Source organism: Falco punctatus (genome assembly GCF_963210335.1).
Source record: "Falco punctatus genome assembly, contig: scaffold_23, whole genome shotgun sequence".
Classification (NCBI taxonomy): domain Eukaryota; kingdom Metazoa; phylum Chordata; class Aves; order Falconiformes; family Falconidae; genus Falco; species Falco punctatus.
Window position 1 is genome coordinate 2,459,143 of NW_027660078.1, and position 19,779 is coordinate 2,478,921.

The 19,779-nt window shown below is 45.8% G+C and overlaps 1 protein-coding gene and 1 long non-coding RNA gene across 2 annotated transcripts; both read right to left on the reverse strand.

The window, feature by feature from the left end:
* Positions 1-3,034: 3,034 nt before the first annotated feature.
* LOC308058089 (uncharacterized protein) lies at positions 3,035-4,644 on the reverse strand (the record flags this gene model as incomplete). Its single annotated transcript, XM_080412095.1, has 1 exon — positions 3,035-4,644. A coding segment is annotated over one exon (591 nt), but the record flags the coding sequence as incomplete, so codon positions are not given.
* A 513-nt stretch (positions 4,645-5,157) lies between these two features.
* On the reverse strand, positions 5,158-16,347 carry LOC308058101. Its single transcript, XR_013925648.1, has 3 exons — positions 13,112-16,347; positions 12,197-12,336; positions 5,158-6,409 (listed from the first exon to the last, which is right to left on the reverse strand). It is a non-coding gene; the product is annotated as an uncharacterized lncRNA (long non-coding RNA).
* Between the last annotated feature and the right edge of the window lie 3,432 nt (positions 16,348-19,779).

Below are 19,779 nucleotides of genomic sequence, written 5' to 3' on the forward strand. Positions count from 1 at the left end.
AACTTTCAGTCACGTTTTAGCTCCTAGGCAAAGCGTAACAGTAAGGTATCAAAAATTAAGACGGGGGGGAAAAGTGCTTGGCCAGATCATAGCTTTCTTCTGCTACGTTATCATCCAAGAATGTCCAGGTGTTCAGACAGGTCAGCCCTAAACCACATACACTTTCAGCACTATGCCACAAGAACTCGAACCCAAAGAGATACAAACACATCCAAAGGGCACACGTAACGCAAACAAGGTAACTTCCTTTACAACTTGCCGGCAAGCGCCGTGACAGCTGGTGTTAATTAACAAATACTAAGCCCTTCATTGCTATAGCGCGCACCCACACCGTAAGTGCATTCCTAAGGCAGACATCGATAAAAGCTCACTTCAGCCTGTACGTGTTTACAGACAAACATTTAGTCCACCAGGAAGTTACCGGTGTGGCGCTCCCCTGAAACTATCCGTGAGCGTGCTCCGTGTCTGTCTGCAGCTGGAAGCAACACACCAGGTGATCCTTCTTCCGGACTTTCAGAATCCGTCTGTAGAGCATAAAACATGGGCGTGAGCATCGGTACAAATTCTCAACTCATTTCTACGCAAAATGTTCCTGCTAAGCCAACTTGCACAGCATGGAATCACAAAAGCCTTTGATCAGCCCCTTGGAAAGGGCACGTCAAGACACAGTATATGGGAAAATCACAGCAGACTTGTGTGTTTTCAGATCTTAGGCAAAAACCTCACAACTCATCTAAACTAGCCTGTCACGCTGGCAAACTGCACAGCCGCAAGGGAGAATTAACACGGTAACTCGAGCTGTGGGTTGCGAACCCGTAACTGCAGGTCTGGGGGGGACCCAACTTTCAGACTGAACTGGTACCCGATACTCAAATTTGTGCTGACGTTCCCCAGGCACACGTCCTGCAGTGGGGAGCGAACACATTGCTACTCCCAGTTGCAAGGGTTGAACAAAGACGAGCAAGACAAAGCTTACAGAAACCAAAGCTACCTAAACCCCCCCAATAATATTTTAGCCTTGTATTTGTAAGAAGGAGACGGGGAAGAGTTCCTTCTTCCTCACAAGAAAAGTCAGAGGGCGTAAGCTACAGACTCTGCTCGTTTTCTTCTAACCCATTCCCACAGACAGGAAGAACTAAAAGGGCAAACACAGCCAGCACGTGTGGTATTTCTGTTGAACGCTACTCTCAAAAAGGGTCAAAAAGGTAGAAAGGCTTTTTTCCGAAGCAGCTCATCATCTAGGCTGCAGACCCTAAGGGCAACCACTGAACACGTCAGCGGAATAGAGTTGTGTGGTGAAAAAGCAACAATCCCGCCAGCCCCCGTGAGGAGCTCAGACTATTTTAAGCAGCAAGAAACTTCACTGCCGCAATACTGTACCAGAAACCCAACTCCAAGGGCCAGTTGCCATGAGACCCAAAGCATTAGCTCGACCTACCTTCACCCCAAGCCTCGCTGAACAGCTAGCACACAGCACAAGTATTTCAAGGGCCCCCAGTTACAAACATACAGCAGAACCAGGAGAAGGGGAAATAAGCCTCAGCCGCGGCAGGGCCCAAGCTCCGAGTGCTTCTGGATCTCGCTCCCCACCCCCGCCCCACTGGGAACCCCGGTGTCCTTCACGGGAAATACCTCAGAATCCCAGGGAGATTCAGCATCTTCCTCTTCCTCTGCTCCCACCGCAGTCAGGGCACCTACAAAGGCAGTAAGAGGTGAGACACTGAGCCCTTCTATTTCACTCTGCTTTTCCCCAGCACCCCTGCACCCAAAAGATGCACAGCGGCTCTGTTGCTGAGGACAAACTAAGGAGTGAGTGTTGAATTCAAGGGTTTCTTCACACCCAGCACACAACATCATGGTACTTCCTTTGGATCGCCACCTCTCCAGCAGAAGATGGCTATGCACAACAGCTGACACAGCTACAAGCAGCACTGAAGACGTGTTTGGGTCACACTCAGGAAAAGGCTCCAGCACGCTGCAGCCCTGTGGCATACAGAGTTTAGGTCACCTGCTCTCCAGTCCACAGCTCCAGAAATTGCCACTGACTACCACCATCCACTGTACAAGAAGTACCATAGAAACACCACCCGACACATCTTCACGCTAAAATCACCAAGAAACAATGCTCCTTTTGTAGCACTGCCAGAAAAGACCTTCCTTGACTAGCAGTTTTTACCCTGCACCTTCCCAGAAGGTAGACACCTAAGCATTGCCATTGAAAAAGAGGAGAGGCTCACCGCCCAAAATCTCACCCCAAACACACAACTTGTCTCTATCTCAGGGGGCTAACATCCGAATCTCTTCTCTACCAGACACACGCAAGGCTCAGTCTCAGTAGGTTCCTGGCCAGATTAAACTATCTTCATCTCTCTGTTTTAAGCTAGTCTGTTAGGTAAAACTGATTCAGGATTCGCTCTTGTGGAGACATGCACACAAAAAACGGGAAAGGAGCTAGAGACCAGTGAGGGCACCCGTCCTAGCAGAGGGGAACTGCTGGTTCCAGCCTCAGCTAGGACTACTCACACTGTGCCAAATGCAGGCTTATGGTAAAATGCACAGACAGAAGAGCATGTATAGGCACAACACCTGGAATACAGCAGGTTCTGCCAGGCCCGCTCTGTAGCATTTGATCAGCAGCTACACACGCTCTGGTAACATCTACCACACCACTCTACTCTCTGGAGACACACAGTGGAAAGTGTGCCTTCTCCTCCTGCTCCAAGACCTGAGGTGAGTACCAGAGTGCTCAGCCCTGACTGACGGGGCAATGCTTTCGAGCACACTCAAGCGTGGCACTGGAGAGACTTTCTACGTTTTAAAACTGGACAAGGTGAGGCACTGGAACAGAACAGCTTTCTCTCAGATCGACTCAAATCTTTCCCAAGCTTCAGCCAAGAGCAACCACAACTTTTCAGTCTGACAGTACGGGCCAGAAAGGGGAATACTACTGTCACACCAAGACTCTCTAATCCTCCTCTTTTTCAACTGTGCGTTTTGTTCTGATCGCTTCAGGGAGAACACAGCAACAAAAACAAAGAATGACACCTGCTCCATGTAGCATCGTTTGGAATCCAAGGCCACAATTTGTTCTTCAGGAATGAATGAAAAGGAACAAAAGCTACTTTCCTCCTTGCCAATGCCCACTAGGGTTCACAGGCAAGGGAAAACCTTACTGTTTCAGAAGTCAATCACCATTTCAGTTCATTTACTGTGCATTAATATTTATAGAGGAAGAACTGGGATCAGTATTCACTAACTCACTTCTCTCACCAGTGTTGTCTTTGGAAGCACTGTGGACTTGATGGCTATCATTACAAATAGAGTTTTTCACACCCTCAACAACTGCAGTTTGTAGCTCTTCACCTGTGTCTTCCTTTTCCTGCTCCTTCTCCTCTTCTTCCTGTTCAGGTGATTTTTCCTAAAAGAGATTGACCAAACAGCTGGAAATAGCAGAAGCAAGCACCTTCTTAGCCACCCATCGACAACTTTAAAAATGCTTTTCCTGTGTAAGACAACAGGGAAACTTTGTTGAGCTTTGTTTTACAAGGCCTTCAGTTTTTCCATGGGACTCTATGAGGAGACAGCAATGACATTAGCCCTAAGTCATTAGCCCTGGCTCTGCAAAGCTCCGGAGAAGCAATTCTTCATGTCAGCCTAACTCTAGCTTTCATTTCAGTTACATTGTTTTGGAACACGCTCCTTTTCCTCTACTTTGCTCCAGGAAAATCACTAACTTCCTGCTCTCAATCTTATTCAAACTTTTTGCTTCCTCTATTTCAGCCATCACACCAGGTATTTTACTAAATGGCAATAAATCTTGACAGATAAAAACTGTACATACAACTGAGAAAAAATGAATTTATTTCAGAAAAATTATACTGCCTATTTGTTTTCCTGCAAAACCACTGCAACCAATAAAAAAATATTGAAAATACTGCCCAACACTATTCTTATACCTAAGAAACTGCTTTGGTTAGGAGTAAAGGCATTTTCTAATATAAAAAAAGGATGATCAAAAGATGGATATACATGAAATATTAACAGAAATCCAGTTTACCTTTTGGTTCTTACCTTTATCACCCTTAGAAAATACCTTTGTGATTGAATCATCCTTATATAACTTACTTTGGTGCCTGAGTGAAATGCTGCTCTTACATTTTCTTCATACCTATTCAAGCACAAGTGTTCACTTTCTTGTTTCAGTGCTTCACAGACTTTATTATTATCTACTTCACATTGCTCTTCTTCTGTATCTTCATCATCCACATGTTCAAGAAAGACAGAGTTTGGTCTTTGACTTTCAAGCCTTGGGTTTTTTCCTGCTGACAAAGAACTATTATCATTTTCAAAGCCATTACTGAAGCTTGACTTTTTCTCCTTAAGACCACAACTATCTGAGAGAAGCTGAGGTGTCTCTTTTTTCCAGTCTGTCATCTTAGATTCTGCAAAAAGGGAGTCATCATTTCTGCGAAACTTCACCCCAATCATGCTTTTCTTGTTCCAACTTTCTTGTTTATCTTGCAAATTATTTAGATTTTGAAAGACAGTTTGCTTTGGTACTGACTTGCAAGATACTTCATTATTCACCGTCTTTGGAGACATGGCAGTTATGTCAAAACAACAAAAGGAGTTATGGAAATGGCAACAGGCATGTTACCAGATTAATGGAGTAATCTGGGAACGTCTGGAAAAGGAACCAAGTCAAGGATGGGCAGGATGGAGAAAGGACTTGGCCAGGGACAAAGGCTTAGGAGGGGATAATACCTTCATTTTAACAACATGACTTATGTTTTCTGAAGTGACCAAGTGCTGTGTTTTCAAAATGCTACTTTTCTCATTTACTATAGGAAAAGAATTATATAAAAGTAGATTGGCTAAGTAGTTTTTTAAACATTAGTATACTATGCAATCTGTTCCAAATAGCTTACTGTTTTTCCTGAACTGCTGGGAAACATTCATTAACAATGTCAAATTTGGCTTCTGCAGCTTCTGTAAATAAATGATTATTTTCTTTTAGAACACTAACGACAACAACAAATCCTTTGGTCACATCAAACCTTGAACACTAAATGTAATCAGGCTGTCCTTTTGATAGAAGTATAGGATGGAGCCAACACCTGACCACTATCTACAAAAACACTCCTCACATACGCAATTCAGTGAGTATTTCACCCCCAAAATACCATGCAGGCACCCTTCTGAAAATTGTTTCCACAACTATGGTTACATGCATAGCAGTTTTAAAAATCTGGGTTTAATATTTGTAGTACTTCAGTAAAATTCAGTTATATTTAAGATCGCAGCTTCTGGATGCTTACTTGCAAGTGTGCACAAGGGAAGTAACTGTTAAGAACCCTAGGTTTAATGCATTGATTAGTCCCTGCAAGTACACTTACCAGAATATCCTTACATTTCAAAAACATGCCCAAAAAATGCATAATTTATATTTAAATCAGTGCAAGAAAATGAAATCATGTTAAAACTAAACATGCTTGCACCTCCAGTATTACAGAGTAGGTTGAACTAGAACACCGGTTCCTCATCGCTGCAGAATCCCAGAGCAACAGAACAGATGCTCCAGACATCCCTGCAGAAGTTAATAATTCTTCAGAACACTAGCAAAAAAAGCAGGCCTGAGAGCTTGTAGCTGACAAAAAGAATACTGCCTAAGCATTCAAAAAAAGGAGGGAAAACATGCAATGTGAGATTACGTGCAAGCACAGAATGCCATCTCAATAGAAGAAAAAAAGATGACCCATTTGAGTAACTCATCCGCTGAGCACTCTTGAGTAACCTGATGAGGAGGAAAGGAGAACTAGGTGATGAAGGATTTCAGTACCTCTTCATTAAAAAGTGCCCTTTATCAGTTAGGATTCTATCACGAAATCTACAGGAAACATTAACAGTGTTTGGGGAAGAACAGAACAGGTTATATTAGTAACTTATAAACTGAAAATCTGACTCAAATGACCAAGAACAAACAAAACTGTGGTGGTTTATCTCGTCGCCTATGGCTCTTTTGCCTCAAACCACAAATCTACTGCGTGCTCTGCCACAGCTACAGGTCTTTTAGGAAAAACTCACAGCAAAAGAAAGGCTGGCAGGTCAGAGACTGCTTCTAAGGAGAAAACAATATTGGCTAGAACTGTAGTTTCTTTCAATCCCCCAGAAAACTTGCCTTCAGATCACTTATTTTTATAGGACATTTACTGTAAATACACCATACCTTGGGAGAAAAATCGAGTTCTTCCTCAGAAGTATGCCAACTGACATCGCTCCCCTCCTTCTCCAAGCTTCTTAAAAAGTAAAGCAAAATGAGTACTGTGTCTCTCCAATCATTCCTCAGGTATGTGCTGGGTATGTTTAAAGTCTTACCTGATTGAGTCTCCTTGCGACAAGTCGTCTATTGCTCTTCAAACATTAATTGACATGTTGAAATTAGATTTGGCATGCCAAAAATCAACCAGCACATACAAACATTTAACCTGGACAACTCTACATGTCATAACAGAATGAAACTTTGGGGAGTCAACTTTATGTAAGACAGCATGAATGAATGCATGCATTTCCAAACAACTGCTTTCTCAAGTCACACTGAATTGACAAAACAAAAAAGACTAGAGTTTTATCTCCTTTGAACTTTTATACCTAAAAGTTTAAGAACTACCTCTAAACTAAAAAAACCCAGCATAGCATGAATATGCTACGTTAATAAACAGTTAACAAAATACTGGTGCTTTAGCAAGACAGTAAATAAATGAACTTCTGAAGTATTCATACTGCACACACAAGCACACACTGTTGACAGAGATATTACTGGTTTATATACTATACTAGCTGGTGCTCTACCCACTTACAGGTTATCCTGAAAAGGTAAAAACCGTCAAAAAGCATAACCAAGATCTAATGCCTATCCTCAGGCAGAAAAATCCCCAGCAGTTCTCTACGCTGCACCAAAAAGGGTATTCAAGAGGCAAGACAGGCGTAACCAGGGCATTCTATACTACGCTCCAAGCTTTCATCCATGTTAAGACAGCAACTTGCACACAGGATCACAGGATAAATCAGGTCACAAGGGACCTCGGCAAGTCTCTCAGCCAACCGCCTCCTCAAAGCGGACTCAGCTCTGAGGTCAGATGAGGCTGCACAGGGCTTTTTCCACTCTGATCTTGAACCATTCAAGGAGGGAGACTGCACAACCTCTCTGTTTTACTGTTCTCACCATGGTGAAGCTGCCCACATTCCATTAGAAATTCTCTTGTTTCCATTTATGCCTCTTGTACCTTTGCTTCATGTGACACACCACTGGGAGGCACCTGTCTCTGTCTTCTCCTTACACGTACTGGAAGCTGCCGCTGGGTCCCCTTCAAAGTCATCTCTTCTCTACACTGAACAAGCCCAGTTCCCCCAGTCTCTCCCCAAAAGGCAAGTAGCCCTGCTCCTGGCAAAGTTTGATGGCCCTCCACCGAACTCGCTCACGGATGAAAGACCACTCTCTCTTGCACTGGGGGCTCAAAATTATACCCAGGGAGCTGGACACAACCCAGGGACTGCCAGGTAGCAGCGTACAATCCCCTTCCTCAGTCCCCTGGCTATGCTGCTCTTCATACAGCCCAGGACACCGTTAACCTTCTCAGCCGGCAGGGCACCCTGCTGGCTCATTCTCAGCTCACTTTCTGCCAAGACCCTCTGGCTATTCCCAGCAAAGCAGCTCTCCAGCCAGGCAGCTCCAGCACGTGCTGTAGCAAACGGTTGTTCCTTTCCATGTGCAGGACTTGGCATCTGCCCTTGCTGAATTCTGTTAAGACAGGCCTGACAGTCCATTTACCCAGCTTGTCAAGATCCCTCCGAATGGCAGCGTGGCCCAGATGCACATGTTGCAAACTCAACGACAGCGCACTCTAGCACACCACTGATGTACTAAAGAAATCTGAACTCTAGGAATCCAGCCTGAAGAGTGTGAAAACCTCTCAATTACCAACAACTAAGAGGAAATAAAAGGCCTCTTCAATTCCCAGGACAGAAAGGAAAAAAACAAATAGAGCCTCCACATCGTATCTATTTCAGCATTCCTCAAGTCCTCGATAATTAGTTCTCGTTAACTATCATCACAAAATGAACTTGCTTATAAATAGGAGATTGGTGGCCTTCCATAAAGTTGTATGATGACAGCCAAACCGAGGTCTTAGACAAAATCATTAAAAGGAAAAGAAAACAAAGGGCATATCGTGTTGAGTAAGTTATCTGAACTTTTGCTTTCCATGGATAGTAACTTTAAGCAATGATCAAAACCAGTTCCCATTCTCCTTTAAAAAGCAAGAGAGAAAGTTTATGAGATAGTTTTCAGACAGATCTTGATGCCCTACTGTAGAAATGGGATCTAGAAAAGTAGTATCTAGGGATCACTTGTTTCTACTTTAATTGAAGTCCATTTTCATTGTGGAGTAACAGAAGAGCATAATTTTTTTTTAAATATTATTTACTATCACTAATGACACAAAGCAATCACTCAATCCAGTAATAAAGGACCCGTGCAAAACACGCAAACAAAAAGCGCCCAAAGCCTGCTCTCAAACCTGATTTATAAAACCAAAACCATCAGAATAGAGACCTCCAAGATAATAAACATCACAGGTGTGTTAGTATTTGTACATCACACAACATGTTTCACAGTTGAAATGCTACTGTATAGAATACCTTTCTTTCGTTTTCCTGTTCTTGATGTCTGGCTAGGAGATTGTGGCATTCCTATATCCGTTTAGGGAAAGGCATGTCAAGGACAGACCAAACAAGGACACCAGAGTAAATGTGAATTCCCAGAAATTTGGAAAACCTAACCAGTACATTAACAAAGCTGTAGCAATGGGAGAATGTACTGTGACCATCAGCCTACTCTACAGTTACAAGAAGTAGAAGCCAAACCTATCACAACCTACAGAACTCTACTCTTAAGGGACAGTGTCAAACAGTGTAACTTAATTTACTTGCTCCATTGTAAAATACCTATATTCCAATATTTTGAAACACTGAAACAGATTCTTGGCAGTTTACTGTACTGCCAACTTTGAATTTCTCTCAGCTTGACTAGTCCTTGCCCAGCACTGACTGCCAATGCAATTCCTCCATATTTGTAGAGTGTTTTATACATACGGCACACTTAAAATCCCTCCGTTTAAGCATCCCAAAAATCTGTAGGTGCCAACAAACTTTGGAGATACACTAGCCAGTTGTGTCAGATGGTGCCGGATGCAAACACAGCCCCCTCCTACCTCAGTCTGAAGGTAAAAGCCCTGCATATATTGATTTGACCATGCTGAACTGTTCACATAGAGAAGCTACGCCACCAGCCAGAACGCAGGCATGACAAGCAGTCAGAGTGAATACCCTGTTCCCCCAGGGCTATAGGGCAGGCCACAACTGGACCAGAACGGGTGCACTGGCTGGTGTGAGTGTCATGCGTGTGTGCTTGTGTGTGTACGCGTGTCTATGTGTTGTGGAACAGAAGCTTTAGAATATAAATCACCATCCGCCTGCTCTACTCATCCTACTTAGTAAAATTTTATTTTTTATATCAATGAATGGTGTGGTTCTGTTATTGCAGCTACCCAACACCAAACGTCTGTGTGACAAGGCCATAACATTTGCCTCAGAGCAACAGGGAGTCCTGCTTATATTGATGTTACCACAAATACATGGAATGGATGTGGCAAGAGGACTCCTATCAAAAATACACATGTAAGAGTTAAAAAAAGGACCTCAAGATTGTTTCTCATTCCTTCTCCATTTCTGTTTTCTTAAAAGGCGATACAGCAGATATAAAGCACACTGAAGCACTCGTTTCTTTTCCAAGAGCTCTATGATGAAAAACCAATGGTTTCTGTAGGAACAGTACACCAATATGCAGTGCAGCAGCTAAAAAAAGCTGCCACTGAAGACATACTAGAAATCTGAACCCTCGCTTTTAGAAAAAATACATAATTACTTTTTGCCAAAGAAATTCCAACTTCAAATCTGAAAAGTCTGTCATTCGATATGCTAGAGGTGGAAGCCATTCATTTGGAGGTTTTTGCAAGTCTGTCTGTAATCAACAAAAAGGTTCATGTTCTGACAAAAAGTAAACACTCAAATAAGCATGAGCAAACTTCTTAAATATACCAACTTGCTCACTAGAGGCGAATATTTTGAACAATGTTCAACAAGTGCAAAAGTAGCAGCAAAAGGAGGAAGGACTACATTGTAAATCCCAGAAAAACAGGAATGAAGAGCAAGATTAAAACAAAGAATTCAAAGTGGGTATTCCTCCTTTGTCTCACGATCAGTTGAGCTTCTCCTCTAACAGGGGCTTCAAAGCTTTTACTGCAGCCTGTCAAAGGGACTCAGGATGCAGGACCTGCCCTTTGTGTGTGCAAGCAAGAGACTGCAGAATCAATGCCACCAAGTGCTCCCTGCATGCTACTAATCCCTCTCACTCAACAGGCCGGGGTCATTTTCCAGGAGACTGAGCACAAGGAGAAAAAGATTCGTACTACTCAAGGAAAACAAGCCCTACTATAAACAGTTTGAGACCACAGCGCACTCTTTCTCCTCCCAAGTCCTTAACCCACATAAATATGCTCTTCACACTTACTAGGCCTCTTCAAGTGAGGATTTCCCATAACATTGTGGACTTATGCTAGTAGTATTACTGTCTTCAAGGAACTGCGCAAATTACTTGGTTCAAGAACCCATGTTTCCCTGAGGGCATATTAATTTTGGAATCACACAACAGTATTATTCTTCAAGCCACATATTTTAAAATAACCCAGGCCTGTCAGTCATCACAATGTGGTACCACAGCAATTATCTACGTGCACAGGAGGCAGCCACAGAGTGCTGTTTGGGTAACAGCAACATTTTGTTGATTAAACTACCTGTACCAAGCCCTTTCCAAAAATAAAATAAAATATAAAAACCTCTGCATCTTCCTTCAGTCTATCAAGAAACTTCACACATCGCTGACTAGATCAAAATAACTATTCCTAAGTCAAAGGAACAAAGTTTGGCTCTAAATTAAATTCCCCTATCTGGGAAAAGTGAACTCGGAAAAATATCCCATGTTTTGCTCATATTTCACGACATATTTAAAAAAGGAGTAATAAACTGTGTTTGAACACTGTCTGCTGTCCATTTGCCACAAAGTTCTGATGTAACACCCTTAAAAAAAACAGAAAGGATAGAACTTCCCACTGTAGGGCCTGAGATGTAAAGTACAAGAAGTTCGATCTATATTAAAAGATTAGTTTTCTAAGATTCCTCTAGAGCTATATGAGCTCATAAGCATAGACTGGATCTTAAAAATTAAGGAGTTGTTTGTTTTGGGTTTTTTTAATTTAAAATGAACTCACTGAAGGAGCTAATTTTTTGATAACAAGGCAATTCAATTGTTTTCCTGGATCACAAGTTAATATGGACTTTTTAATGTTTATTTCATAAAATTACTGGAAGTAGAAGTGGTTTTTATTTTTACTGGAATCAAACTATGTCCATGAAGATACAGTACACACAGAAGTTGCATTATTGTTTCTAACAAAGTGACTTTTCCAAGACGATTTTTCCTAAGTATGTCTCTACAGCACCTACACAGAAACAATCGTAACTGATGCTGAGAAATAAGACGACTCACTAAAGGCAGCTTAGTGCAGGTGAAACCATTAATATTAAAACACCACCGCACAAACTCAGTGGAAATCAACAAGACATGTACGGCCCTGCTAACTCATCTGTTGCTTCCCAGCTACAGGAAGATGAACAACTACTCAGGACGAACCTACTGCTTTTGCAATTCATTTTCACAATCTGAATGGCCATCTACAGGTACAAGTACACACCCCAAAACCAAAACCACTCTCACCTAGTTCCTTCCCTGTCCCCCTTCTCTCTCTGTATGAAAACCTATACAGATGGGCAATCTGGCAGGCAGAACGCAACAGCCCGGTAAGTGGGCCCGTAGCACACAAACCGCAGCTGCCTTCACCCCTGACAAGAAGCACCTCCAACCAGCAACAAATCAGCATATTCACAAAGCTTCTTGCGCTACCCCACCTGATGCCTCCACTAAAGTCAACGGCGAACACAGTGAGCGCTGACAACACAAACCCCCTAAAGAAAAGGCCACAGTGATTTTCCTCGTGAGCTCCTGCGTGATTAAAGATCCTACCTCCTCTGTCCACAGCAGGTGCACCCAACGTCAAGCCAGCAGCTCTGGCCCGGTGAGGAATGCCAGGTACTGTGTCGCCTTGTGCACCACCTTCGTCTCTGTCTCCCCGGAATGCGTATGCCACCAGTTGTTTACAAAGACTATATAGGGAAAGAGAAGAAACATATTTGGTAAAAACAACCACATACTTGCTTATACAGTTTAATAGAACAGTTAACAGCCACTTACCCACCCTACATGTATTCATAGCCGTATGAATTCGTATACTTGTATGCATTCACTGAGAGTAATACAGACAGAACTTACTGCACAACTACTACCTACTTCAATGTTCACTACAGTCATGTTCACTCTAGAGGTGCATATCCACACCTACGAAGCTATTAGCTCCAGCTCGGCACAGTATTTTCAGCCTAGCTGTTAAGCACACATAACCACCTCAGAGAAGGGATACGCACAGGTACAAAGCTATCCGTAAGAGGGGTGAAACTGCTTAAGACTTTAACAAAAGGGATTTGTTAGATCTCTGAAACAAAAGACTGGTAGTTCCTGGTGATTGTAGTGGAAGTCAGTAAGGACAATGGTGCTGGTCTGAGGAGAGGACTGACATGCATTTCAGTTTGCCACGTTCTACCTCTGGGTAACTGTAGGATACAGACATGTTTTAGAGTTTGTATTGGGCAGGTGCAAGCTTAGCGTCAAAACTTGACATCTACAGACAATTTGGGGTGGAAATTTTCTTCAACATCCAGATTAATACTAGACACAGGGAACGATACGTATCAGAAGACGTCACTGAGCACAGCTTCAGGACAGCTTTCAACACACCATTAAACCGTGCTGCTATTACCAAAAACATTCAAAAGCCACACTGACAACTGACAACCTATTCTAACAATAAAGTCAAAAATTTACCTAGAATATCCATGAGTAACAGCATAATCCTCAGCTGTCCATCCGTTAGTGTCTTTATGGAAAAGATCAGCACCATATCGAAAAAGAACTTTTATTAAATTAAGCTGTCCACCAGATGCTGCAGTCATAAGTGGGGTTCTGAAACACCAAAAATATGTTATGAAGTAGATCATTTGACACAGACACTGTAATTATTTTTATTCCTATTTGCTCTCAAAAACTACTTTCCTCATTACTGAATGAGCAAAAGAAAACGCGGTTTTCATTAAATATTAAGAGCAACCATAAAATGCAAGAGGGAGTCAAAACAACCAAACCTTTAATCTTCAGACAAAGCTTCCACATAGACAACACTCACATACAAACTATGCCACTATGCAGGAGATGTTTTTTACAAACTGAGGCAGTGCTGCTGAGCTAACAGCATGTTTCCTGCCAGAAGGGCCAACACAGACAATGCCTTCTTGTAGTCCTCAACGAGGAAAGCACCCACCGAGGTATGACAACAGCCAAGCGCAGATGTGCTTTCACAAGTCACACAGAAATAGCTGCTATGTGGGTCCCCGGGGTTTTTTTTTCAGAGCTCACTCTCATGCCTCTGATTAATCCAACCTAAAGAATACTAAAGAGACCCATGCAGAGTTTTGACAAACCACTCACCTTTCACAGTGATCTCGAGCATGCACATCAGCTCCTCTCTGCAGAAGAAACTCTGCTATATCTTCATGATGTTCAGAGATAGCAAGAATAAGCGGAGTGTTTCCCTCCTGAAAGGGCAGATAAAGTTAAAAATAAAAGTAAAAAAAAAAAACCAACCCTACCAGAGAAATACTAATACAACTTTTTGAAAGAACTTCTTCAACAAATACAAAAATTTACCTTATTCCGAGCATCAATATTGGCATTATGCTCAAGTAACAGCCCCGCTACGGTTGTATTAGGAGATCGGACAGCAAGGTGAAGGGCAGTGTTGCCGTCAGCATCTGCCAGATGTGGGTTGGCACCGTGCTCTAGCAGAATAGCTACACATTCTTCTTGCTGGCACTGTACTGCCTGGGAACAACACGCAAAAAAGGAAGAACTTCCAGCGCTCTGTTACAATTGCCCCAGCTTCCCAATGCTGGAAAATAAGAGCACCTTCAAAGCTGAGCTAACATATGCCTATTCCACGCTGATTACCAGATGCATGCTTCTACGCAGAGCTGTGTAAAGAATCCTACCAGCCACCTCTCATTTAATGCACAGTTGACAAGCCCCACTTGAAAGAGCATAACATATTCCACATACCTTCATCAGCGGCGATCTGTTATCACTGTCAGTAAGATTTAGTTTACACTTGTTTTCTACGAGATATGTAACAACACTCACATGGCCATTCGCAGAAGCAAGATGCAGAGGTGTCCTAAAAATTAAACATATTAAATTAGCACAAACAGACAACTAGAGAAATAATTTCAGGCTCTGATAAATTGATACAACCACAAGTTTCACTTTGCACAAAGCAAGCTTAAGAAATGATTTCTCATTCTGTTACCAGTAACAGCAGTTGCGCACCAAACACCCGAGACTGGCCAGCAAAACCCCTCCACAGCATCTGCTTAGTAAGCTGCCATTTCCTTCACTCTAGAACTTAATCTGCACAGATTCCTGTGCCCAAGCATTGGTCACTGCCTCCAGCAGGACTACACCCGTGGCACAGCAAAAAAGCTTGGGAATCTGAGAACCATGGCAAGCAACCCTCTAAGTTCTATAATTATTCATGTGCCAGAAGTATCAGAGATGTAGATGGGCTTTATATAAAGAGTATTAGCATTTCCCTGCACTTTGAGGATTTCTGCTTTTTCTCTAGGTTGCTTACTACTGCAACAAAACCAAGTACTCACTTGCACCAAAGTGCCCCCCATCACATGCAGCAAACCAGACAGCAGAACACTGTAATCCTGAGTACAGGGAAGTAATACCTGATCCTTCAGATATGTATAACTACAATAGTCATAATAAGCCTACTACAGAGGAAGTCCTCTCCAGGGAGGGAATACTGTGTTTCCATAATACATGACCAGCATAAGAAAATGAAACTCTTTTCTTCAAGTTAAAGCCTTGCCAGAGGAAAAAAAAAACCCACAAAAAACCACCCAAAAAAACCCCTCCTTCAAACCACAGAACATCTTAGGTCTGATGTCAATTAACCAGCCTACTTATATTGAAAGAAATTGCCCAGAAAGTCCTTGCATGTGTTTCCCCCTAAATCAGAGGCACAAATCAGCACAAGCTTCACGCTGTGCAAAGGCAAAGCACCTGCTGCTCTGCAGGACACCTGTCCCAACAGAGCAGAAGACAAGCTAGAAAACAGCTGGGACCTTCCTCCCTTGAAGGTGATGCAGTAACAATCCCACAGTTCCTCAAGAACTGAGGGGAACACCAGCACTGGCTCTGAACCACATCGCTGCAGGTAGGTCCTTCTCTGTATTTAGGAAAGCTCAACTAGCCTTGCAATTGTTTTGGTACCTTGCTGAGACCGGAGCACAACAGCTCCCTGGCTAAGTGGGAATGGAAAGGGAGAGGTACACAAATGCAGTGGCAGGTGATGCAGAAACACAGTAATCTGTAATGCAGATACTTGTTACAGGGCAGCTGACATCCTCCTCCACTGCAACAAAGATGAGGATGAGAGAAATACAGAAAACTTCAAAGAATTTGTAATGTCTTGCTACAGACAGGGAACAGACTGGAGCACTGACAGAGGAGTAGCTCAAGAGCAACTACCACCACTTTTTGAGAAATTTCCATGGAAACATGCAGGATTCTTCATCTCTGAAGAAATGACTGGCTGAGATTATCTGAAAGCTAACCAGGACTGGTTATGAAGGAGTCCACAATCCTCTGAAAGCTGCTACTACCAACCACTAGGAAGCATGACAGACGTGAAGTAGTCACTATCAGCTCTGCAAACAGAAAAGCCTTCAGAAAACTTGTGGACTTGTTGCTGTCCTCCTCAACCAAGCCTCTCAGTCTGTCAACAGGAGACGGCTCTGCTTGGAGCAAGGCCTGCTGTGCTCCACAGAAGATCCACTTCGGGGAACAGGCTGGCAGAGAACATCAGTGTTCAGGGTTGCCTGTCCCTGCAAGAGGCCTCCAGTAACACCGAAGTTCTTCTGCCACCCAGCCCTGGGGACACTGCCCAGATTCTGTTCCTGCTCCTGTTGCTGCTACGCTGATCACCTATAGAGTAGAGGAGAACTGCTGATGCTGAGCAGCCATGAAACAACCCCACTGGGAAACAGCAGGTTGGCAGTACGCACTTTGAATGGCCCTTGAGCCGACAACCCAGCAGCTACAAGCCAAGCAATGAAAGTGCTGGAGTTCAGTCTGACAGGCAGCTGACAGGGTAAATCTCCCTTAGCGATGAGCTCTGACCCAGGATGATGACTAGCTGGCATTGTGCCTACAGTGCTTCCAACTCTGTGCTGACTTTTGCCCATCTCTGTCAGTGAGGCTGAAGGTTTTGCTAGACCACCTCTGAAAGCTGCCTGCTCCTAACTGATGCTGTATCAAGCACACTTTCGGGAGGTCGTATGGGCTACAGGACCCACTTTATGGAAGGAACCTGTTGGTGTGATCCTTGCCATGTTCCTGGTGCAGGATTTTGCTTTTGGAAATCCTGAGCAGCAAAACTGAGATATTCATACAACCAATGCACACATTTTTGCCGTTACTTTGCATTATTTCCTATTCTTCACCTCTGTTTCCAATGATACCAAGTCTTCCAACACGAAGCCCTGAAACACAACTGCATCTGGTGGTCACTCACAACACACATCACCCCCACAAGCACTAAGAGGGCACAGGTGGCCTTGCAACCCCCATGGCTGGTACAGAGGGCAGTGGCTGCAGCAAGTAGGCAGGCTCTGTCCACCGAATTGCTCTCAGCCTCGCTGTTCAGCACTGGGCATTATCATGGCAAAACCACCACAGTGCTCATCATAGTATGCTGCCTTTTCTTTCTTCCCTCCGTCTCCCCCCCCGCCCCCGGCTTGTTTTTTACAGTTTGTGACTGTATTTGTCCTGTTATAACACTGATAATTGCCTGGCACACAGAAGGAAACCCTTCAGAGGAAAAAAAGCTTTCTAGACAAGATGAACTTGAAACGCAAAAACTAGCGAAATTTCATACCAGGGTCTGCTAAGAGCTGGTGACTCACTGCTGACTGAATCAGTAAGCAGTAAGAAGAAAAAGAGAGAAACGTTCCGAACTATTTCCATAAATGCCATCGGGCACCTTGACTCTGGCAGCTCAATTATGCACAAAAGTGCACTCAAGCCACCTTAAATGGCATCACCCACCTCCAGCTGCATAAACAAACACTGGCTGGCAACACTCAGGCACACAGCCCACATGCTGACTGACTGCACTCTTCATTGCCTTCCTACAAATCTAGACAGTTTCAGGTGTTTTCAGGGCAATAAGCTAGCTGGCTGGCAAAAGTCCAGTCTTCAGAAAAGACAGCCCAGGATGCTGAAGTACTCTGATTAAACCAGCATCTCCTCTGAATGTCATGGATGTTTTGACTCAGTCTTTTCAGAAAAGGCATTAACAGCTCGACACATCCAAGACCCAAAACCTTCAGCTGATTCCCTTATGCTTACAGCGGACCATGAGGAGCTGTGCTGCAGCCCAGGGCTTCTCCCTAAGATATAACTGCCAAGTACTTGCTGTGCTTGACTCAAAAGCACACATCCTAACACCTGCCAGAAGCAGCAGCTTCCTCTGCATGGCACTGCCCAGATCTTCCAAACCAAGGCACTAATTAGCTGTACCAAGGCCACAGAGCAAACAGCAAAGTAACTGCCACCTAAAATCAGACTGATGTTGCTTTGGCTGCAACATCACAGTCACAAAAGGCACATCGGGCAACCGTCCACACAGCACCAATACACAGCACATTCACCCTTTCCTAAACGCAGTGCTTACCCCTCTTTTACTCCCAGCTGAGGCAGTGCAGCTTGCTCAGCTCAACTACTAACCCCGCACGCTGAGGCCTCCGAGGTGCATGCACTCTGCCTTCCAAGCCTGCCTGGAGAATGGCCCTGAGGCTCCTTCTGCAACCCGCCCTGGCCAGGCTGCTGCCGGCCCCCTGCCGCTCCTGCGCCCCCAGGCAAGGCAACACCCCCGGGAACGAGGGCACGGAGGGGGCCGGGGCAAGACGGGGGATGCTCGGCCGACTCCAAGGGCTCCTGGCAGCACAGCCCTGGCTCCCCGCCCAGGCTGAGGCTCCCCGCAGCGATGCTGCCGTTCGCTCCCAGCGCCCTTGAGCTGCACCTGCGGGTGCCGGCGCTGCCCGCAACCCCCCCACACCCCGCCCCAGCACCGCCCGGCGCTGCTGCCCCCCGCCGCTTACCGCTCCGCCGCGTCCCGCTCGTCGATGCCGCATTTCTTCAGTCTCTGCCGCACCTGACCCAGGTCGCCACGGGCGGCCGCACGGTGCAGCTTGCCCAGGTCCTTCAGCCGGAGCTCGTAGGCACCGGTGGGGAAGGGCTTGGCGGAGCTGCCGGACGCTGCCGGCCGCCCCTTCTTCTTCCTCCCGAACCCGAAAAACCTCTTCATCCCGCGGCACGGTCCCGCCTCAGGGAAGAGACGGCGGGAGGCACGCGGCGGGCTGCGGCAGGCCCCGGGCAGGGCCGGGGGATCGGGGGTCCCCCCGGGGCAGGGGGATCGGGGGATCGGGGAGCCCCCGGGGCAATGGGATCGGGGGGCCCCCGGGGCAGGGGGATCGGGGGATCGGGGGGCCCCCGGGCAGGGGGATCGGGGGATCGGGGGGCCCCGGGGCAGGGGGATCGGGGGATCGGGGCCCCGGGCAGCGGCCCGGTACGGCTGTCTACAGAGCGAACCACCAGAGGGCGGGAAGCCGAGCGCACAGGCTGCTCCTCAGCGCGGCAGCGGCGGACAGCGCCTCCCTCAGCGGCGAGCGCGGCGGTTAAACGGCCGGCGGGCTCTGCTGGCGGGGGCGGGGTCTGCTCCGGCGCGTGTCCAGCGCGAGTGACGTCACTTCCTGCCCCGCGGTGCCCGGCGGCTCCCGCGCGGTGCCCGGCCGCGGCGCTGCCGAGCGGGGCCGGGGGCAGCGAGAGGCCCGGCGGGTGGCGGCGGCGCTGCGCCCCCCGCAGAGCACTCGGGCCGCTGTCGGGAAGCCCGGGGGGTGCCGGCGTACCGGGCAGCAGCAGCTCCCCGCTGGCCCCGGCGGGGCCCGCGCTGCGAGCTCGCGGGGCGGCTCGGGCGAGTTGGTTTTAAAAGAAAATGGCTCAAACTGGGAAAGCGCTTGTCGTTCAGGGCAAGGGCATCTCGTCAGGGAGTTATGGCCAAAACAGCTCTGCGAGCAATTCGCCTCCTAGTTTGTTGAGCAGTCCTGCTTGTGTGCCATCGTTAGCCCTGGGCAAATGGATGCCAAAGGAACGAACAGCAAGGGTTAATATAGCGGGAGGGGGGCTGGGGAGGGCTGTAGGCATCATCTAGTTACCTGCCTTGCCAGGACAGGGTCAGAAAGTTACTTTCCAGTAAACGTGGCCGAGCTGGCACTGCCACAAAAGAACAGAAACGCGCACTGAGGGTATGGAAACGTCCAGAAATCAAAAGACAGGTCATGCCTTTGGTATAGATAAGTTGGGAACCATCC